Source organism: Alosa alosa, chromosome 7, assembly GCF_017589495.1.
Source record: "Alosa alosa isolate M-15738 ecotype Scorff River chromosome 7, AALO_Geno_1.1, whole genome shotgun sequence".
In the NCBI taxonomy this organism is placed as follows: Eukaryota; Metazoa; Chordata; class Actinopteri; order Clupeiformes; family Clupeidae; genus Alosa; species Alosa alosa.
Window position 1 is genome coordinate 27,893,963 of NC_063195.1, and position 23,530 is coordinate 27,917,492.

At 43.5% G+C, this 23,530-nt stretch overlaps 1 protein-coding gene across 2 annotated transcripts in view; it reads left to right on the top strand.

Moving 5' to 3' along the window:
* Window positions 1-23,530, top strand: part of mfng (MFNG O-fucosylpeptide 3-beta-N-acetylglucosaminyltransferase) — a 33,265-nt gene that overhangs the window by 4,674 nt on the left and 5,061 nt on the right. Inside the window, exons 2-4 of one of the 2 annotated variants that reach the window (XM_048247863.1) lie at window positions 5,067-5,112; window positions 5,556-5,658; window positions 15,864-16,017. In XM_048247863.1, coding sequence (XP_048103820.1) covers window positions 5,067-5,112; window positions 5,556-5,658; window positions 15,864-16,017 — 303 coding nt within the window. Of the gene's footprint in view, window positions 1-5,066; window positions 5,113-5,555; window positions 5,659-12,402; window positions 13,624-15,863; window positions 16,018-23,530 lie in introns of those variants that run through there. The other variant, XM_048247865.1, reaches the window with a different exon arrangement.

Here is a 23,530-nt window from a genome sequence, read left to right on the forward strand (position 1 = left end):
CTCAGTCTACACTGGGAGTAGTAGCGTACTCAGTCTACACCGGGAGTAGTAGCGTACTCAGTCTACACCGGGAGTTGTAGCGTACTCAGTCTACACCGGGAGTTGTAGCGTACTCAGTCTACACCGGGAGTTGTAGCGTACTCAGTCTACACCGGGAGTAGTAGCGTACTCAGTCTACACTGGGGGTAGTAGCATACTCAGTCTACACTGGGAGTAGGAGCGTACTCAGTCTACACTGGGAGTGGGAGCGTATTCAACTGACACCAGGGCCACCCTGCTCTGCTCTGCTCCAGTTTGTTGATAATGAGTGGTGGAGCCCTGTGCCTCCTATTTATGAGCTGCTGGCCTTCAGACTCCACTCAGAGCTGGACAGAGAACCAGCAGTATGGAGGTGGACAGACTGGGGGAGAGGAAAAGAGAGAGAGAGAGAGAGAGAGAGAGAGAGAGAATATCTAGAACATGCAGTATATATTAAGAAAACATTAATAATCTATCAAATGAAATCTCTTTCCGACACCTCACCAACAAGCAGAAATCAGTCACCAGTGGAAGACAAGCCTCAGTACAGCTCAAGTGTCACTGTGCCACTACAGTAAAATGGGATAGTCACACCCCCCCCACACACACATACTCCATGCACCCTATCACACTGTCTCATTAGTGTGCCTTATCACTGAAAGGACTGTTGTTGTGTGTCCAGGCGCAACACAGTAAAACTCCCACTCCCCAATGGGACCGGGAGAGAGCTGTCATGCTGCGGTGTGTGTGTGTGTGTGTGTGTGTGTGTGTGTGTGTGTGTGCTGCAGCTGACAATTTATTTCAGGGGGCATGATGTCACTTGTTGTGTGATAGTGGAGGCAGACGGACCAGATGTAGTTTTTAATGAGTCAGAGCTGCTGTACACATTTGGTTCCCCAGACAGCGAAAACAAGCTTGTTTAGAAAGTGCTTCCAGGTCCGTGGATTGTAGCGGGTTAGATACTCTGCACAGCACCCTGGGTTAATGTGCTGTCATAATGAGGAAACTCACCTGTCTGGCTGAATGTGAGAGTAGAGAGACTAGCAAACAACAAAAACAAAACAGTGGATGATATTTTTACTGAAGGACAAAAATGGACACAACAATGGAAACTGGGTACAGGGGGCGTTTTTTTTTTTTTTTTTGAGGTGATTAGAAGAAGGAAGTTGTTGGGAGGGCGGTGTGGTGGTGGAGGTCATCGGTCATCCTGCCATTGTTGTTGACTGTTGTTTTGTTTAGTTTTGTTTTGAGAGCAAACGTTTGTTCGGGGGGCACGTTTGTTTGATTTGACTGAGCGTACAGGGAGACAGTGGGGAGGCGTTTCCTGAGGATGTGGAGGAGCAGGCAGGCCAATCAGGCGCTTATCAGGCCACGCTACCACTCCCACTTTGGTCCTGAGGTAGTGTGGGGTGTTATGAGAACTACTGTGGGAAATCACACTGTGGGCATTGTGTGTGTGTGTGTGTGTGTGTGTGTGTATCTGTGTGTATCTGTGTGTGTGTGTGTGTGTGAATGTGTGTGTGTGTGTGTGTGTGTGTTTGAATGTGTATGTGTGTTTGAATGTGTGTGTGTATCTGTGTGTGTGTGTGTTTGTGTGTGTGTGTGTGTGTATCTGCGTGTGTGTGTATGTGTGTGTGTGTGTGTGTGTATCTGCGTGTGTGTGTATGTGTGTGTGTGTGTGTGTATCTCTGTGTGTGTGTATCTGTGTGAATGTGTGTGAGCGTGAGTGTGAGTGTGTGAGTGTGTGTGTGTGTGTGTGTGTGTGTGTGTGTGTGTGTGTGTGTGAGTGTGTGTGTGTGTGGAGTGTGTGTGTGTGTGTGAGTGTGTGTGTGTGTGTGTGTGTGTGTGTGTGTGTGTGTGTGTGTGTGTGTGTGTGTGTGTGTGTGTGTGTGTGTGTGTGTGTGCATGTGTGAGGGGCACTTAAGCCCCTGCTGTCATCCTCTATCTCCACTCTCGCCGCCCCCACTTCCTCTTCTCTCTCTCTCTCTCCGCCCCTCCACATCTCCCTCTTTCCCCTTCTCTCTCCCTCTCTCTCTCTCTCTCTCTCCCTCTTTCTCTCTCTCTCTCTCCTCTCTCTTTCTCCCCCTCTCTCTCTCTCTTGCCCCTGACTGATGGATGGAAAAGCTGCCCTCACCCCGTGCCGTCAGCTTTCCAGTAGGGGCATTAGTGGTCAGACGGAGGTGCTCTGCGTCTGATGGGCCCTTATCTGTCCAGCCCTCCCTCCACTCTCAGATGAAAGAGTGTCAGACACTTAAAGCAGCCCCCACACATCACCTCCTGACTGTTTCCTCTCTTCCTCACATCTTTTATTTTTTTATACCCATCCGGTCGTGGAGCAGATGCCGTGTTCTGGAAAGTTCTATCGACAGCCTTTGCTGTCATCTGGGCTTAATGTGTGGCTCTGGCTGGTTGGTGTGACCAGTGATTGGGAGAGCTCTTGGACTCAAACTTTACTCTGAGTATACTCAGACCTTACTCTGAGTATAGTCAGACCTTACTACCGGTACATAGGCAGTTCTTTTTAATATCTGAGATACCAGGATTGATTAAAAGGATGGTTTTGGGAAGAAAATGCCCCCTAGGGTGGAAAATAGGATTAAAAAAGTTGATCAACTATTTCATATTTAAAAGCAGAAGAGTTCCAGGGTAGTCTTGGCTAGATATAAATTTGTGTCGGTTTTTTTCACTTGTGTTGTGAACAACTTCATTTCATTTTTTCAAAGTTTTTCCAGGGGCAATGTCTTTAGACAGATTGGTCATATTGCACTACAAATTGCATTTTCAATCTCATATTTCAGGCTATGTGGCTGTGTAAGAGTAATTGAGATATTTTATTTTATGATTCTTTTTGCTGGGCTATTTTATGAGCCTCTGCAATCGAACACAAACTCATGCAGCTAACCAGTGGCGGTGACTCTGGTACGATTACCAATTCAAGGGCTGCCAAACATTCCCTGCAATTCATACTTTCAATTTGTCTTCATTCACTTTTCAATTTGCACTATACATGCAGAAAATAGGCACAGACTCCATGATGCATGAGCAACCAGACATTTTTGTCAAGGAATAGCAAGAAGTAGTGGTCACACATCCCTGGCCATGACCAGACCACACACACATGAAGCGGTCAGTGCCGCCTGCATATAGCCAGGATAAATCTTCACTTTTCTTGACAGTGGCACCGATGCTCGACTCCCCCTTCTCTCTGATAATGGAGGTCATTCTTAGTTGACCTTGTTCACACTGAGATGGACAGCAGTGTTCATCATGGAACGCGCTCCGCGTCGGCAGATAATCCCTGAAGGGCCTAAAGCGTTCCTGCTCCACCTCTGAAACGTAACCCATCGTTATGGCAATGCTAATGATGATAATCGGCCATCTCATCGTATGCCATCTTTCAGGTCACGCTCAATCAGCTCATGATGAAAGATCACAAGCTGAGTGACATTAGTGCTCCCTGGTGTGTGTGTGTGTGTGTGTGTGTGCGTGTGCGTATGTGTGTGTGTGTGTTTGTGCATATGTGTGGCGTGTTTCATGTGTGTGTTAGATGAGCGTTTTGTGTGTGCATGTTATGTGTGTATAGGATGAGTTTTATTGGGTTGTGTGTGTGTGTGTGTGTGTGTGTGTGTGTGTGTGTGTGTGTGTGTGTTGACTGGCTGGCTCTTCCATTGTGAGCACATCCTGTGGGATCTCAGTGAGGATGTCTGTGGCTGTTAGGCTGCGATGGCTTCACCCCGTCGGTCCTGAGTGTGGTGCTCAGTGTGAGGGATGCCTCCGCAGCCTCCTGCACTCTCTCAGGGGACCACTAGGTGGCAGGGTGCGAGGCCCAGCAGTTTGCATATGTGTGTGTATGTTTCTGATTGTATCTAAAGCAGAGGTTCCCAAACTGTGAGGCGCCAAATAATTTGAGGGGAGGCGCGGAAGGTGGATTCAAAAAAGAAGGAAAAACGTTTAAATTTCATGTTAGAACTATCTATGTTTTTTTTTTCAATGATTATGTAATTGTCAACATTATAAAATCGAAATAAATCATAGAAGAGATGTATACTAAATCTTTGGGATAGTGGAAAGTATTATTGATCCATATCCTGAGTGAGAATGTATTGTGCCAAACTTCATAACGTAATTTAGCAACAGTGCCGCCAGCCGAGCTAGCTGCAAGTTACCAGTGAACGGTAACTTGCAGCTTGAAGCTTGAGCTCCAAGCGGATTTGTACACGCAGCCTTACAACACTGTAGCTCTTCGAGTCACGGTATTTTTTGGTACATAACTAATTTAGATAAACTTATGGTGTGGGTGCTTGCGTTTCTTTAGGAATCTGCCGCCTTGGTTTGTATAGAAATGAATATTAAGGGACAGATACACAATCTTCTCACAGATTCCTGCACTCCCCTCCATCTAACCCTCCTCTCAATCAATTGTTTTCTTCTTGTCAGGCCATCACTGTAAATAAGAACTTGTTCTTAATGATCTGCCTGGTTAAATAAAGGTAAAATAAAAAAAGAGGTTGGACATACGTGACGGTAATATGTGACATTCAGATAGCTAACATAAAATTGACAAATTGGTCACATTTTATCGCTGCACGGCCCGAGTCTGATATGGGTAACAAAGCCAAACGTTGAAAATATGATGAAAACTCATTGCATTGCATAGCATAGTATAGCACAGATTTAAGTGGCTTAACTGAAGTGAATATCATTATTTGAAAATGATTGGGGTCACTGTGTCACTGTTTTCAGAGGGGAGGCCCACGTTGATGGAGTTTGGGAACCATGAGGTGATGCTTTAGTCATATATTTATTTTAGTCATATATTTGTTTTCTGTATTTTATACGACACCCAATAGAGTTGTGTTTGGTTGCAGTCTCTCTAGGGCCTTCCAAAGCACATGATGTGTGTCATGGTGCCTTGGTCTGACATGCCTGAATGAAATCATCACTTGTGTGTCCAAATCTGCCTGAGTGAGAGGGCCAGGTCCTATATGGAGTGTGATGTGTTCTCTCTCTATCTCTGTGTCTGAGTGTTCCATTCTCCCCTGTCACAGACGTACATCTTCACGGACACTCCTGATGTGGAGATCACCTCCAAAGGTAGGAGTCACCAACGGTCAGATTTGGCTACAGAATACCAATCAGCACATTTCTGCTCTGAAATCCCGTGTCTGACCTCTCTGTCTCTCTCTCTCTCTTCTCTCTCTCTCTCTCTCTCTCTCTTCCTCTATTTCATTCCTGCCTGCCTGTCACTCTCTCTCCTTCCTTCCTGATATATGCCTCACTCTGTCACCTTCTCTCGGTATCATTCCGTTATCCTCCTTCCCTATTATTCTGTCTCTGTATCCCTCTCTCTCTCTCTCCTCTTGATCTCTCTCTCTCTCCTCTTGATCTCTCTCTCTTTCTCTCCCTCCTTTCTCTGCTGTCTACTAATCTCTTTTACTTTCCCTCCTCCTCTTTTCTCTTCCTTTCTCTCCCTCTGCCTGTTCCTTCTTCCTCTCTCTCTTTTCCTCTGCCCCCCCCTTTCTCTCTCTGCGGTTCAGGCTACAATCTCGTGCTGACCAACTGCCCTCCGGAGCACAGCCACCAGGCCCTGTCGTGTAAGATGGCCGCCGAGTATGACCGCTTCATGGCCTCAGACAAGAGGTGAGTCAGCATCTCCCGACACCAAACAAAACAGGATGTTTCTCAACGCCGAGAGAACACGCTACTTCCCCTATCCCCACGGCTTATCTGCTGCCATCACGACCTAGAAGCATGTGCACAGAGGTCTGAATTACCCACCCCCCACCACCACCTCTCTTCTTCTCTCTTTCTCACTCTTTTACTTTTTAAAGTATTTTTTGCCTTTATTTGGATAGGACAGTGAAGAGTGACAGGAAGTAAGTGAGAGAGAGAGATGGGAACCAGGAAATGACCACAGGTCAGATTCGAGCCTGGGTCCCCGTGGGCACTCAGACCCGTACATGGTACGGGCGCTGCAGCCTGTTGCGCCACAGCGCCCCCCTCTCTTTCTCACTCTTACTTTCCTCACTCCCAGCCGGTGGTGATAAGAGTTTTGTTCTGTGTGCAAGATTCCAGGGATTTGTGCAAAGCTTGCAAACCTACTGTATTGTGCTCAACAGCACTCTCTACAGGCAGGCAAGTGTAGCTTCAACCCAAGGCACAACTATTACATTAGCATAGATTGCAAAGGTAAACAAATAACCATGTAAGCAGACAGTATCAGCCAGATAAGTATCACCTGCTCTGAAATCTTTGGTCATGTATTGTACCATTCTTTTTATTTATTTATTTATTTTTAATATATTTTTGGGGCTTTTTTATGCGACAGGATAGTGGAGAGTGACAGGAAGTGAGTGGGAAAGAGAGTCAGGGTGGGATCCGGAAAGGACCATGAGGCAGGAATCGAACCCGGGTCGCTGGCATACGGTGCAGGTGCCCCAGCCAGTTGCGCCACGTACCATTCTTTAGCCTATATACTGTAGTAGGTCATGGGAATTCAGGGTTTTGTCCAGCAAATTAAGAAATTGCAAATTAAAAAATATGACATACAGCAATTTCTTAATTTTTTCACCTATTTCTTGCATTGTTGATCTCATCTGGTTATCGTATTACTTTAATTTATTTGAGTAGTTCAATGCCTCAGGGCTGGAGTACTGAATGGGCCTACTAGGCCTAAGGGCTCAGGAGGCTCTGAAGCCCAAGTTGCTATTGTGTTATTCACCCCTGATATCTGAATAGGGCCCCTCAGTCAAATAATAAGGGTAATGTTATTCACCCCTGATATCTGAATACACCCCTGATATCTAAATAGGGCCCCTCAGTCAAATAATAAGGTTAATGTTATTCACCCCTGATATCTGAATAGGGCCCCTCAGTCAAATAATAAGGGTAATGTTATTCACCCCTGATATCTGAATAGGGCCCCTCAGTCAAATAATAAGGGTAATGTTATTCACCCCTGATATCTGAATAGGGCCCCTCAGTCAAATAATAAGGGTAATGTTATTCACCCCTGATATCTGAATAGGGCCCCTCAGTCAAATAATAAGGGTAATGTTATTCACCCCTGATATCTGAATAGCCCAGTCAAATAACACAGGTTACGCTATGTGTGATATGTCATAATAATAGGACTCCTGTTCAGCTCAAACTGTGTTCCGCTGCTGACCCCTGCATGAGGGTTGGATGTGTGTGTGTGTGTGTGTGTGTGTGTGTTAGGAGGTAATGGTGGGGTGGCTTGTGGGAGGGCCTTGTCGCGTCTCTGCTAAAAGGCCAAAGTCAGAGGGTCTGAGTCATCTTGCAGTGGTTAATATTTATAAAGCACGTTAAAACACAGTTTTCACCACACGCACACACACACACGCGCGCATGCACGCATGCGCACGCACACACGCATGCGCACACACACACACACTATTTGACTAAGAAAGTACACAGGTGGCGCAGAGGCTTGTCCGCCTACACTTCCCTGAAAATACTTTCCACAGAGTCATTTCAGAAGCCAGTGAATTAACTGCCCCCCTTTTAAACTCATCTTTATTTCACATAAAATGATTTAGAGTACAGGTGTAAACAATACAATAAAGAATAAGTTGGGCATGTGAAAATGGGACACCTGATAAGATATCCAATAGAGGTCCACCCACCAACCATTCATTGAATATAAAACAATAAATATTAGGGCTGTCAAAATAACTGATTAATTTTGATTAATTAATTTGAGAAAAAATAACTGATTAAAAAAATTAGTGCAGATTAATCGATTCCGTATGACCTTTGACCCCGAGCCGTTCTAGTCAGTAAAATTTAGACTGTAATATGAAGGAGAGAGAAGAAAACGTGCTGCCTGGATCATTGATTTGGAACATTTACTTTTAAAAAACGGCCTGATGGTGTTGATAAAAAATAAAGTGATGAAAATAAAGTCCTCTGCAATGAAATGCCTTGTATGTGAAAAAAAAACCTTCTTCCCCAAGCACTTTTGAATTTATTTCCATAGCATATTAGGTCATATCATAGATTATTATGGCAATTATTTGAACAGTGAAAATAATAATAAAAGAGTTTTTGAACTTTAATGTCACTAATGCTGATTATTCAATGATTCATTAGAATTTAAATATTTAAAATACTTTCACAGCAAAAAATATGCGATTAATTTAGATTAATTAATTTAGATCAATTGACAGCCCTAATAAATATGTATAGTATACTCTTTTGATCCTGTGAGGGAAATTTGGTCTCTGCATTTATCCCAATCCGTGAATTAGTGAAACACACTCAGTACTCAGTGAACACACAGTGTTATGTCCCCTGCTAGGGGTCAGGGAACTATAACAAAACTAAATAAAGCAAGGGAAAAACACGGCAGACAATGGTGGATAAATTTGAAAATAATCAATAATTTATTATAATTAAACTAGGCAAAAATTAACATTCAAAACAATATCAAGGAACGGCCAGAAGGCCACAAAAACGAAGCCAGAAGGCCAAAAACGAAGCCCAATTTCTAGGCCTCTCTCCCAGACTCTCACTCTGAGAGGGACTGGAGATCTGGACGTAGTGTGGGCGAGAGCGGAAAGTGGAGCACAAAGTATGACGTGGTAGCAGTAGCGTTCTGCGAGGAACCAAAAAACGAGCCGGCCCCCCCTGGAGTGACGTCAACCAACCCCTTTTATAGGCCTGGTCCAGCAATTAAGCCCCCTGCTGGAGTGTCTGAAAAATACAGAGAGACAGCAGGAACACAAACAGCTAGGGACGTAACACACAGTGAGGTGAAGCACACACTAATCCCGACACAGTGAGCTGGCAGCTACAGCGGCGCTCGGGGAGCAGTGAGGGGTTAACCCTTAAAGGAGTACTGTCACACCGGTGTGACAGGAATGTTGAGAAATGAACATTCTAAAGAATATCTGGGTTCATTGAATTCAACATAGAATTTTAGAACCTTCAATTGTTGCGGAACTTAGAATGTTCAAAACACCTACACCTTTAAGGGTTAAGCCAGGGGCCTTGCTCAAGGCCATTTCAGCCGTGGATGTGGGCATGGGAGAGCAGTGCTCAACCACTTCCCACGCCCACATTTTTCCTACTGGTCGGGGATTGAACCAGCAACCTTTCGGTTACAAGTCTGAAGCACTAACCAGTAGGCCACGACTGCCCCAATATATAACATGTCCATAATTGTTAGGACAGTGGAGTGTAGACAGGAAATGATTGTGTAAGAGATGGGGTGTGCAATTGAGATGGATGTTGCATAGCTTGCTGCTTGTGGCACAGCTCCCCTGCAATGCAAGGTGCCCTCAAGTGAATCTTAACAGTGCACTCAGTGCAGTGTTGCAATGCAAGGTGCCCTCAAGTGAATCTTTTCAGTGCAGTGTTGCAATGCAAGGTGCCCTCAAGTGAATCTTTACAGTGCCCTCAGTGCAGTGTTGCAATATAAGGTGCCCTCAAGTGAATCTTTACAGTGCACTCAGTGCAGTGTTGCAATGCAAGGTGCCCTCAAGTGAATCTTTACAGTGCACTCAGTGCAGTGTGGCAATGCAAGGTGCTTGGCAAAGCAAGAGCACAAATAAATGTTATCATCTCAAGCAGAAAAAGGTGTGGTGGTACAGAAGGGCCAAAAAATAAAGACAAATAAAGAAAAATAAAAAGTGGGACTTGGTAGAATCGAAAGACCAAAGGAGGCGGTGTCTGTAGGTTCCCTGCTGTCCGTCAACCCGTGTCCATCTCAGTGATTTTGACTGGGAGCAGAAATCCAAGTGTTAAGAGACAGGGTGAGCAGCAGAGGCAGTACATTAGTTATGAACCAAGAACCAACACAGCACTCTCAGCATTTAAAAATGTTAGAAATATATATTTCCCCGACATTACCTTTTTAACTGGATGTTCATATCCACCAATCGAGACGGCGGAGTCGTTGGTCATGTGATACAGACTTTTTACAAACTTGTTTTCCTCTAGGGTTTTAATAGGTGCCAGATCTCTTCCATGTAATGCGCCTTTTTGCTACACACATGAGAAAGTTGAACACAAATATATAATCTTATCTTGGTGTAGTGTGAAAATGGAATTCATGAAATGAATGAAATTCAGAAATGTCAATTTAAATTTGAGCACAGCTTACCTCACTGGTAGCCCATGGGTCTGCAGCATCAGCCAGAGAGGAACAGGAACCTTTAAACTCCTGATAGTTCTCTTTACACTGTACACCTTGGCTGCTTGCCTGGCTGAACGCCATGGCAACACAGACAAGCAGAGGAAATGAAAGAGTTCCCATGATGAAGATCACCTTAGGGAGGAAGAGTAGGGGACACAGTGAGAACGATGATGAAGATCACCTTAGGGAGGAAGAGTAGGAGACACAGTGAGAACGATGGAAGACATTTCACTATTTGATGCATCTACAAAACCCTGACATTTAACTTTGATTTAAATAATAATTAGATTGCCTATATTGAAAAAACTATAGACCCAGTAGTAGTTCAAAATGATAGTGAGATGAGATTTTTAAGAGAGGTAATCCAGCATTTTTGTTGGTACCCATTTCCTAATTTCTAAAAACATTTAGAAACATTTAAACATTTCTAAAAAAAATATCAACAAAGCTGTCATTAGCCAGTGAGCCTTGCAGACATAGATTGTGCTGGTCATTACCTTTAAGATGAGAATCTCAGATGATCTGTTTCTCCGGTGTGAGAAGTAAAGCTGCTGGTTCTCCAGGGGACTTTTATCCATGACTGATGGTTAGCAGTTCTATATGAGTCATTAACCACCTCCTACTATGAGATAAATTCAACATTCAATGTTTCTTGTTGAAGTTGAGTTTGTAAAACATTAACTTTTGCTAGATGACCTTCTCCACTCCTCCACACAAAGTGTCCTGCCCGAACAAACACGCACCGTGTTCCACAAAAACATTTCACAAGCCAGTGATTGAAGCCAAGAACATTTTGTAAGGGATAATGTAATTATTTGGAAGTCCCGACAGGGCGAACAGGACCCCGATATCACTCACGATTTCACTTTACATCAAATCAATCTTCCTTTATAGTGTGCCTTTTGTAGTGTTGCATTATAAGCTACTTAACATAGCAGAAGGACAAAGAAAGACCTGATGCTACAGAGAGAAGGAAGGAACGTGTAACGCACAGCAGTGATTAAACCCATAGGAGTAATTAGAAAGAAAGAATAGTAGAAATGAATTACATTAATACATACAAGTACAATGACTAAATAATAGTAACAAATAATACATTAATACAGCAGTCCCCAACCACCGGGCTGCGGGACATTCCTAACCGGGCCGTAGCCTACGAGTTTTAAAAAAAATGCATGCAAACTAAACTCAATTTAATTCGCAATAATGTCACGTTTTTACATGACATAAGCCTATATGCAGTTGTTTCATTGCACGCATGTTTGCATTTTGCAAGGTCTATTTTCTTACGTCTGTCTGTGCCACCTTCAACATTTTACATATTGCCTTCAGCTGCCATGTGAGCCTCAGGTCAGCTCACTTCACTTGATCAGTTCTTGGCTAACGGTAGTGTCACATGAAGTTAGCTAAACTGCTAGAATGAGCAACAAAAACAAGCATCTTTAGCAGGTCACTGGCCAGAGTGTTTGAGTTGCGAGAGCCGCTGCAGAGATTTCTTACAGAAAAAAAGTCACCGTTATCTGCACATTTTAGTGATGAGGACTGGGTGTCAAAACTCGCTTACCTGTGTGACATATTCAGGTTGCTTAATGACCTCAACCTGTCACTCCAGGGAGACGAGCGACCGTCTTTAAACTGGCAGATAAAGTCGCTGCATTTAAAGCCAAGCTTGATTTGTGGGGACGACGAGTGGACCGGGGTGTATTTGATATGTTCCAAACAGTAGTTGGGGTTTTGGGAGAGACTGCAGGGCCCTTTCTCTTGCACCTGGTGAGCGTTACTTCCCATCCTCCAAAGATCCACGGCAAACCAATGAGTGGGTCCGCAGCCCATTTGTCAATATCCCGAATAGTCCTAACTTGTCAGCACAGGAATAAGAGCAATTGATCGAAATTGCAAATGACGGTGGTCTTAAGAGTGTGTAAGGAAACCTCTCTGGCGGGTTTTTGGATCAAAACCAAAGCAGAATATCCCGAGATAGCCGTAAAAGCGCTGAAAACGTTGCTACCATTTCCCACCACGTAGGCCTATCTATGCGAGGCCGGGTTTTCGGCAATGACGGCAACTAAGACCAAATTGCGCAATCGACTGGACATTTCAAACACACTGAGGGTGTCACTATCTTCCATCACCCCCAGATGGAACATTGAACCCCTGAACCCCCCCCCCCCCCTGCTGGTCTGTGAAATAAAAATGGGAATCAAACCGGTCCATGGTACATAAAAGGTTGGGGATCCCTGCATTAATACATACAAGTACAATGACTAAAGTAAAAATAAATGTGTTAGTAACTGAATAAAGTTTTAAATATCAAAGTTATCTTCCTTTAACATTGATGTTGCGAGTGTCAAGGTAACCTTGCGGAGTTCCGGTGACGTCACAAACCTGATGGCTGCTTGAGAGAGTCGCTCCCCGTCCTACTATTAAATCCACACACTTTATTAAGTTATTGTCCCCTAAAATTATCAAAGTTGATTCAGAACAGCGACATGTCTCAAAGTGCACGCCGAGGAAAAGTGAAACCATCCAAGGAAGAACATTCCAAGTACTTCGAAGAGAAAAGTACTGCTGCGTCGAAGGAGCTAGCTGTTGCTAACAAACCACCAGTTGAACAGACGCCTGACAGCGATATTAATGTTACTATCATCACTGAACTTCAAAAATTCAGGCAGGAGGTCAATGAATCACTCGAAAAACTCTCGGAAAAAGTGACGAATATAGACCAGACTGTCAGTGGTCTAGTGAGGCGAATTTCTGAAGCAGAGGATAGGATAAGCACATTGGAAGATGGCCACAACCGACACACACAACTGCTTTCGTTTCTTCTAGAACTACATCGGGACAGACAGCTGGAAGCTAGATGTGAGGCGTTGGAGAATGTTCAAAGACGGGATAACCTGCGAATATACGGGATTAAAGAAGGGTCTGAAGAAGGAGATACAGTGAAATGGATCGAAGAGTTTCTCCGTACGACTCTACAACTGCCGACAGAGTTTGATTTTAGAATAGAACGAGCTCACAGATCTCTATTGCAGAGGCCCACTAACCCAAATGCAAGCCCCAGGTCGTTCGTGCTGAAGTTTAATAGTTTCAAGACCAAGCAGCTCATACTGCAAAAGGCATGGCAGGAGAAGAACCTAACATACAGAGGGGAGAAAATCACAATGAATCACGACTACTCGCCTACACTGCAGAAAAAGAGAAGAGAATATTCTGGCATTAAGAAACAGCTGAAAGCGAAGCAGATAAAATTCCAAAGCCCTTACCCTGCTATGCTGAAAGTTTTCGTTCAAGAGGATACGCTAGTCTTCCATTCTGCGTGGGAAGTAGCAGAAGGCTTGAAACACCTGGGCATCACGGCTGAGCTGTCAGAAGAGGAACGGCTAGAGAAGGATCTTCATCGTTTGGGATGGACAGCGAGTGGCATGAAGAATCCCCGTGCACAGGTGAACCGCAAAATGTTTCGCGTCATGGAGGGATTCCTCGGCAGGCTTGGTGAGACCATTTCAACAGACTAGTCATAACTGTAGCCGCCTTTGAGTTAATTAAGTTAGTTAACATACTTGGCTGTTGATAGGCTACGGACTTTGAGGACTTATGTATAACCCAGCATTTTTTTTTGCATACATGTTTTGGATGCGAGAAGGTAGCCTAAAAACGTTTTTGTCAACCTTTTTGAATTTAGACGAGTGCAGTTAATAGGCAGGCTATTATTAGCCTACTCCTTGTTGACATTCAGTAGGCCTACCTTACAGGCTACTATTGGCCTACTCCTGCCTGTGTTAAGAGATGGCTTACTCTTGAATTTCCCCTGGGGATCAATAAAGTATCTATCTACTTTTTTCCTATTTTTCTTCTTATTTCAATGTGGTTAGTTTTTGCTTTCAACCTGATTACATAGGCAACCAATTATCTGAACTGTGCTGGGATCTATAATAACTTAAACATAGTATAGTATTTATAACTAAAACATTCTGGATGTTATTATGGTATGTAGTCAAAGGACAGGGCATTTGCCCCTCTTGATAGTGGTAAACGCGGGACACTACCCGTTCAGCGGACAACATCTAAGCTGAAGGCCCCGGTAGTGCTTAGGCTACCGGGAAACTCCTTTCCTTTTGCTTCTATTAAGAAATGGTACTCATTGTTGTTGTTATTACTGTTTCTACCTCATCGTTCTATGAGGTATTTGTGTGTTCTGTCATTGGATTTGAACAGATACAGAATGTGCATACAGTCAGCAATACAAAGTTTTATTTTTGGTTTGTTTGTTTTTGTTTGTTCTTCTCCCTTCCCCATCCAATCTGCCCCGCTTCAGTCGCTCTCCAACCATTTCCCCGAAGACTCATTGTTGACATTCAGTATCTCACAGGTTTTTGCCCATTTTGATGGAGGTTAAGTTAATTAGTTATAACGTAAATGGCCTTCATAGCCCTGTGAAAAAAAAGAAAATCCTTAACCAATTGGGCAATAGCACTTGGGAGTACTTCGACCTAGCGTGGTAATATTGTTAACACTTAATTGTAGATCCTACCTGAGTTTAAAATCCATGCTTGATCGACCCCTCAGCCTCCCCCTCCCCTCTGAGCGAGAGAGAGGCACACACACTAGAGATGCACTGATGGGCTATTATTATGACTGCCGCGCAGCGAAGCGGCGGTCATATAGGTTTAGTCAGATTTGTTTTCTTTTTCGCATGTCCAAATTTCCGTCAAGGATTCCCGGGACACTGCAGACCGGGGTACACGAAACTTGGTGGGCATGTAACCCCACATGGATAGCATGGAACCTCCTTTTTTCGTTTTGATCATAAAACTGAGGCTCCAGGGGGACAAACTTCTTAAGAGATGGACCCCTGTCTTATTAACAATATTTTGAAAGAAGAGAGCGATCACCCCCGCCCCCCCTCTTTTTTATATATTATTATTATTTTTTTAATGTATGTGCATGTATATGTGTATATATGTGTATGTATGTGTGTATATGTATATATGTATGTATGTATGTATATGTTTATTTCTATATGTATTCTTCCTTTTATTTATTTAGTTTATTTATTTAGTTTATTTAATTTAATTTATTTAATTACTGTAATGGATACTTGTTTATGCTAACTATCTTTGATAAATAAAAAATAAGTAAAAAACAAAAAACATTGATGTTGCAATGCTAAGTACATCTAAATTACTACTCTCAGTACATGCCACCTGTATAACACAACCACGTTGAAATTACATGAACATTTCATGTAGGCCTAAGCCTAATCAATATCATTGGAATTACTTGATCAAATTGGGTTATCACAACATGAATCATTTTGTTTAAACCAAAAGAGAAATGCTGGACTAATGGACAAGTTCATTCATGTGCAACCAATCAATGTTGATGATAAAATCAAGTAAATCGAGCGATTCTTCTTCCCAGTGTAGCCCAATCTGCTCCCAACCTGGCAACTGGGAAAAAGTGGAGCTCAGCTGCAGCTTTAAGTGCTATCAGATAGTCGTGTGTGTGTGTGTGTGTGCATAGTCAGGACTGAGGCACTGGGACATTGTTTGTCATGTGATGGTGATGATCTCAAATTGTGACAGTTTGAACATTCCATATGCTCCCTTTTCCCCTGATGCTAATGAGTTTGTTTAGTAGCTAAATGCTACATGTTGTTGTGTGTGTGTTTTGGCCGGTGCAGGTGGCTGTGTCACGTGGATGATGATAACTACCTGAACCCAGGGGCTCTGCTGTCCCTTCTTTCTGCATTCCCATTGGACAGTGACATCTACGTGGGCAAGCCCAGCCTGGACCGACCAATGAAAGCCCACGAGCTCCTGGAGGCCAATAAGACGGTCAGTCAGCATTCCAACTGTCCCACGATGCAGAAGAGCTCTGTGGTCTGTCTCATGTGTTGGTTCTCTGTATTGTGGTCAGATCTTTTGAGTGTTGTGAAGTTGAGTTTCAATAGGCCAAAGGGGAAGAGATGCAGGCCAATCAAAGTGTGGTCACAGGCTAGTGATTTACTTTCTGTGGGTTGGTCAATTATTACTCTTCTTTTGCCTATTGATCCAGATGATTCTATCTGTCCGCTGGGAGATTGATCCTATTCTATCTGTCCGCTGGGAGGAAGCCATCAGATGTTAGAAGTCAATACTGGCAGGTTTGCAGGTGTGTGTGTTAGGGGTGAACGATTTTGGAAAAAAATCTAATTGCGATTTTTCTCACCAATATTGTGATTGCGATGCGATTATTTTTAAGCTCTTTATCTTCTGTCTTATTCAACAAAGACAAGCAATATATTATTCTATAGTATGACCAACACAAAATTAGATGTTATGATGGCATTAGGTCATTGAATAAGATTGATGAATGAAATATTTTTTATTTAACTATTTTAATCACATTAGTAGACCTATATTTGTTGAACTTCCAGCCTTGTAAACATTTAATGATTCTTATACGTTTCTATTTTGTTTCTATTTCTTGTAGATATGATCTTCTTTCGTTAATTAACAGTTAGGTCTACATGCAGTGGCACTGACACGGCTTCTCCTTGTCCTGTGCTCTCCATACACGCGCGCGCACACACACACACGCGCACACAGACCCGCTCCTCTCCTCTGTAGGCTACTTGCACGTGAATCGGAACAAACTACTGTAGATTGTTGCAGCGCAAATAAATGCGGCCGAATGGCCGTTCCGCTCGGTGTTAACTAAAGGTTAGCATCATCAACACTGCAGCGCAATACGCATGCATGCAAATGAACTAGTTTGTTCATATCACAACAAAGCCAATCACAGAGACAAAACTCTTTAAACAGGCAAAGTTATCAGCAGTTAGCAGCATGTATGTAGCCTAGAGCCTTAGCTGGTAAGCTAATGTTAGAACAGCTGGGTTTTTGATGGTTAGCTGTGTGAACTACTTGCGGATAACCATTACCTGTGAGATGAAATGTTTGCGCCGCCAACCCCCTTGGATATCGCAAATGCCCCCACTGTCACTGTACTCAAAGTCCCCAGTAAACAAAGTCCCCAGTGCACAGGTTAATGGCTGCTATGCAGCCTAAACAGTCATGGAGTTTTAATCGTCAGCTGGACAACTGAACGAAGTTACCAGCCAGAGTAGCAGCACAGGGATAATTGTGAACTAGAACCAGGGACATGGCAGGTTCGAGCAAAAGGTAATGAAGAGGTTTATTTTTAACCAAAGTAGCTCTACTGATCAGACCTTTCTTGACGTCACAAATTACAGAGCGTAATCGAAGCCTTTGCGGTTTGAAAATCGTGTTTCATCATATCGCGATATTATCGCAAATGCAATAAATCGTTCAGCCCTAGTGTGTGTGTGTGTATATATGCATGTGTGTGTGTTTATGTATGTGTGTGTGTGTGTGTGTAAATATGTGTGTGTGTGAGTGTGTGTGTGTGTGTGTGTATGCATGTGTGTGTGTGTATGTATGTATGCATGTGTGTATGTGTGTGTGTTTGTGTGCGTGTGTGCGCGTGCACGTTTTTGTCCATACCCAACCTACTTGATCATGCATGCTTTACAAGTATGCAAGTACATATGTATGAATTGCCAGATGCACACATACTATCACAGCAGGCGGACAAAACACACACACACACACACACACACACACACACACACACACACACACACACACACACACATTGGTACTCCGGCATTCTCCTTGGATGGGAACCTCTCAGACTCTCTGTCACTGATGCGTCCCGCTGCAGTGTTATGTATGTAAATGAATGGAGTCTCTGTGGACATGACTGAGGACACACACACACACACACACACACACACACACACACACACACACACACACACACACTATCAGCCAGTCTATTCAAATCCAGCCCGGTGCACAGGCGCTGGACCGGCCCCAGTGGCTCCTGGGTAATAAATATGGGCCTCACCTTTTCATTGCTCTCCTCCGCTGGGATGGGCAACACAGTGCAACGGATGAAAGGAGAGAAGGAGGGAAGAGGGGAGAGATGAGACGACACAGCTGAATGCAGAGAGCTAGACACAGAGAGGATGAGAGAGATGGAGGGAGGGAGGGAGGGAGAGAGAGATGGAGGGAGGGAGAGAGACAGAAAGGGATGTCAGTGTGACTGTAGGTTCTCTGTTCTGCTGTCTGTGCTATCATATTGGCACTGTATAATTCCATGTCCCAGGGCACCGTTGTTTCTATAGTTTGTTTCATGCAATTGTGTGTGTGTGTGTTTGGGGGTCTGTGTCTCTGTCTGTGTGTGTGGGTCTGTGTCTCTTTGTGTGTGTGTGTGTGTGTGTGTGTGTGTGTGTGATTGTCCAATGCGCCATTCATGGGTGATGATATGAATGCAAATGTCATATAGAACTTTTGTGTGACTTTGAAGCCTAATGTACCTGAAGGATGAATACATGGATCAATATGATATCAACATAATATTTCTGTCAACACACAGACACAGACACACTAGTGTTAATTTTGTCACCTATTTTTAATTTAGTCTTAGTCTTTGTCATATTTAGTCATTCAAATATCATTTTTGCTAGTCAAGTTTTAGTCGACTAAAAGTCTCGTCATTTTAGTCTAGTTTTAGTCAAAAGAAAACTAAAGGTATCTTAGTCTTAGTCAGTTTTAGTCAACACATTTTAGTCTTTTTTTATATAACAAATTATTTCTGATTACCATTTGAGTCAAATAGTGTTTCACACATCTCAATTTTCCAACAATATTGTGTGTCCACAGGGCTACTCGTCTGTTATAATTACTCATTCTGATTTTTTGTCAGTCAGTATGTTTACATGCACAGGTAAGTCGAGATACAGTTATAGCTCGGCTGGGATTTGTCTCGGCTGGGATTTGACAGTAAAAGTTTGACTGGACCACTGTCATATTCGTAGACCAGTGTTTCTCAAAGTGTGGTCCGGGAATCACTGGTGGTCCGCAAGCTATCCCAAGTGGTCCGCGAGCAGACGTGGTAAAATATAATATAGATGAGTTGTTTGCAATATTGAACCAACTTGTATGTAAAAACAGTTCTGCAACACTGTCTATGTAATAAGGGTGTCACGATTTCGATTTACATCTCAATCTCGAACTTCGAACTTAAAAGTAGAATCGACGATGCAGCCACACCCCCAATGTCACGTCCAGCATGTATGCCAAGACGCACAAACACACATCGTCAACACTCCTCTAATTTTAGGCTGCAGCCAGTTAAAATATAGGCCTACACATCAACCTACCGAAATCAAAGCCCCTCTTGCTACTTTGAAATCACCGGTGTGGAAGTATTCGTTCATTCAAGTCAATTAAAACTAACTTAGCCTACTCAACTTAGCAAGTGAAAAGATGGTCTAATTACAGTCCAAAGTTACTTTAAGGCTTAAAATGCACATTTATAAGTACATATTCCATGAACACTAACCTTGGGTCTCTTCGGAGTGTGCTGAAACAATCAAATTAACATTCTGTGTTGTTTCATTTTACTATGTTCACATCTCTGTTTTAGCTTAAAGTTAGTTCTGTTTACATTACAACCTCGCGGTTGGAACAGTTTTAAAGCGGTTTCAAAATAAAAGCCCCCCGAAAAAGAAAAGGAAAAGGTCAAAAAGAGGAAATAACATATAAGGAATGCATTAATAGTAATATTTAAAAAAGATCAAAAATCGAATTGAATCGTGACTTTAAAATCGCAAATTACATCGTTTCGAGGATTTGGAGAATCGTGACACCCCTTACTATGTAAGATATGCCAGTTTAAATCATACAGTATGAATCCACACAATAAGCAAAGTGCAAAGACAATAAGCAAGGTGGTTCAGTGAGTAGGCCTATAGTGTAGACTAATTATAGGCTACTGTTGAAGTAGGTCTAATCTTTTTTTTTTAGCTAGGGTTAGTTAAGTGATCCTGAAACTGAAAAAGTTTGAGAAACACTGTCGTAGCCCAAAGTATTAATGTTTTACTCCGCCTCGCTAGATGGCGATATGCGCCCAAACACAACACATTCCCCAAACAGACTCTCCATCTTAGCCATAGCTAACTTGCTAGCGAACTTTCCATATTAGCTTACTTGCTAGCAAACTTTGCATCATCAGTCTAACTTGTTAAATATTTTCGTATGGACATTCTGGGGGATGTTAATTTGAATGAGAGAAGCTTCAACTTCTGGGTATGTAGCATTGTGGCATAAAGCTTAGGTAGTTAGCTTGCTAACTCTGGCAGAAATCTCCAGTGTTCTTGTTCCATGTAGTTTCGTGTTGCAGCCACAGGGTTGCAGCAACAGCATGTAGACTAGCCTACAGGAAAGCTGTTGCGTATGAACTCATTCAGAATATTTTGAAAACGTAACAGCTAGATATTCTGTCTTCTCATTTTGTAGACGAAAATGAAGAGAGATTTTATCTTAGTTTTTATTTCCTGCAAAACATTTTAGTCTCGTCTTTTTTCGTCAACAATAATGCATCTTAAGATAGTCTTAGTCAGTGTTTCAGGACATTACTGCCGTCTCGTCTTAGTCATGAAAAAAAAGGTCGTTGACGAACATATTTCCTCTCTCTCGTCTGACGAAATTAACACTAAGACACACACACACACAGACAATTTATTCATATTGGACTGTGAGATTTATTATCATTCACTTACCACCATTCAGTCTTTGTGTGGATGTGTGTGAATGTGTGTATGTGTAGTGTCTCTCTATACACAAATCCGACGAAACACAGAAGTAAAGCAGCGCCGCCATTACTGCGTTGCCTTGCTGCTAAGGAAGTAGCGAAGTAATGTGTTGGTCCTGTAGGCGGCTGTAGCAGACGTTAGCTGTAGATGTGAAATCTTCTTCTTTTTCTTAATTTTTATTTAGTACGTATGCTGTCCAGTGATGCCAGGAAAAGCGTGTTGTGTGGTCGGCTGTTTTAACAACAGTAGGAATATACAGACCTAGAATTAAACCGTTCACAATTAGAATTAAATTCACAAACCTTTGTTGCACATTGAGTGCCCATGTTTACAGGCTTACGGATTACACAGAGTTCCTTGTCGAGTGGAGGACCAAGATGTGCGTTAAAAGTATGTATGGATGAAATACATACGATTAATAAAATAATCCTGAATACCTGTAAGAACATGTATTTTACTGCTACAAGTGGTCGTGGCTAATAGTTATTTGCAACTTCTGAAGCTTGTGATATTAGCAACACAGCTACTAATGATAGCATTCGGCTTATTGTTGCCATTAATTAATACACGTCTTAATACGTTATGTTGTCAATAAATTACCTTCATTGGTAAGTTTTGGCCACTGCCTGACATCTACCCAATGTTCCCTTTCACCTGACATTTTTTCATGAGCAGGATCTCCTATTTGATATTCTCTGACAGGATGCTTTCATTGAAAAGCCATTAGAAGGCACAGGCAAGTGTCACACCGTCACACTCCGCAGGCACGCAGTAATGGCGGCAGGCAAGATGGCAGCGCCCATAAAGTTTGCGGCGGATTGGTGTATAGGTGCGTGTGCATCTTTGAGAGTTATGTATGCTAAATTGCTAAATAAATCTATTTAGGCGATGTCCTCAGATTCATTAGAGTGGCCTCACTGGCAAGGCCTTATCTGTGCTACTGTATTGCTGGACAAAGTGTGCCCTTCACAAAATGTGTACGAGTGTGTTCATCTCTGTGTGTGCCTGCTCTTGTGTCAGTGTGTGTGTGTGTGTGTGTGTGTATTTGTGTGTGTGTGTGTGTGTGTGTGTGTGTGTGTGTGTTTGTGTGTGTGTTTGTGTGTGTGTGTACTGTGTGTGTGTGTGTGTGTGTGTGTGTATGTGACTAGCCACATAATAGCAGCTGTTGGCAGGATGAATGACACCCAACCTCTCTGCACTCGACTAAACTCCCCTTATCTCTCCGACTTGCTGTCCCATCCTCTCTCTCATTCTGTGACTCTCTTTCTCGCTCTCTCATTCTCTCTCTTTAGCTTGCTGTCCCGTCCTTTCTTTCTCTCTCTCGTTCTCTCTTTCTGCTTGCTCTCCCATCCTCTCCCTCTTTCTTTCTCTCTCTCTCTCTCTCTCTCTCTCTCTATCTGTCTCATTCTGTCTCTCCAACTTCCAGCTTGCTTTCCTATCCTCTTTCTCTCTCTCTCTCTCTCTCTCTCTTGTTCTTCTCTCTCTCTCTCTCTCTCTCTCTTGTTCTCTCTCTCTTGTTCTCTCTCTTGTTCTCTCTCTCTCTTGTTCTCTCTCTCTCTTGTTCTCTCTCTTGTTCTCTCTCTCTTGTTCTCTCTCTCTCTTGTTCTCTCTCTCTTGTTCCTCTCTGTCCTGATTTACGGCCTCTGGACAGCCAAGGGCTCCGGAGTCCCCCAGGGCCCCGACAAGGCCAGAGAGGAGACGCTAACACGCGTGAGCAGGGAGGGACCTTGAGGGAGGAGGAGGAGGAGGAGAGATGAAGAAGAGATAAATGGAGGAGAGAGTGAATGAAAAAGCAAGGAGGATGGAGAGAGAGAAAAAGGGAGGGAAGAAGAGGAGTGTGGTGAAGTGAGAGACGGCAAAGAGAGAGAAAGAGAAAGAGAGATAATGTGTGTGAGAGCAGAAAGAGGGAGGGAAAAGTAAGAAAGGAAAGAGGAGGAGAAGAAAGGGTGAAAAAGAAGAGAATGAAGAAGAGGAAGAGAGGAAAAGGGGAGGTAGAGAGAGAGAGTGAAAGAGTGTGAGAGTGAAATAACTGGATGAGTGAGGGGGGCGTCACGGCAACAGGGAATCAGAGAGAAAAATAAAAAAACGAGAGCAAGAGATTCTGTGAAAGAGTGAAAAAGAGTGACAAGCGAAAGCAAAGCAAAAGCATGGAAGATGCAGATGGCCTGTCCAGGTGATCTATTCCCTCCCTCACGCCAGACAAGCCCCTATAAGACACAGACCCTGCAGCCCTGCACGACTGGCCCACCGCTGTGGAGCCCTCACGGGGGGATGAAGTGGAGGGTCCCCCACATCCCCCTCACTAGACCCAGTGGAGACATCTGGTCTGGGGCCTAAGGGAGGTGGAGGTGTGGGAGTGGGTGGAGGGTGGTGATGGAGGGTCTAGTCTGGGGCCTAAGGGAGGTGGAGGTGTGGGAGTGGATGGAGGGTGGTGATGGAGGGTCTAGTCTGGGGCCTAAGGGAGGTGGAGGTGTGGGAGTGGATGGAGGGTGGTGATGGAGGGTCTAGTCTGGGGCCTAAGGGAGGTGGAGGTGTGGGAGTGGATGGAGGGTGGTGATGGAGGGTCTAGTCTGGGGCCTAAGGGAGGTGGAGGTGGAGAGTCTGGTTAAGGTGGCCAGTGAAAAACAGAGGGGGCTAGTGTGGATTAGGGGCACTGTTTTAGTTTTACAAGGAGGGAGGCAGAG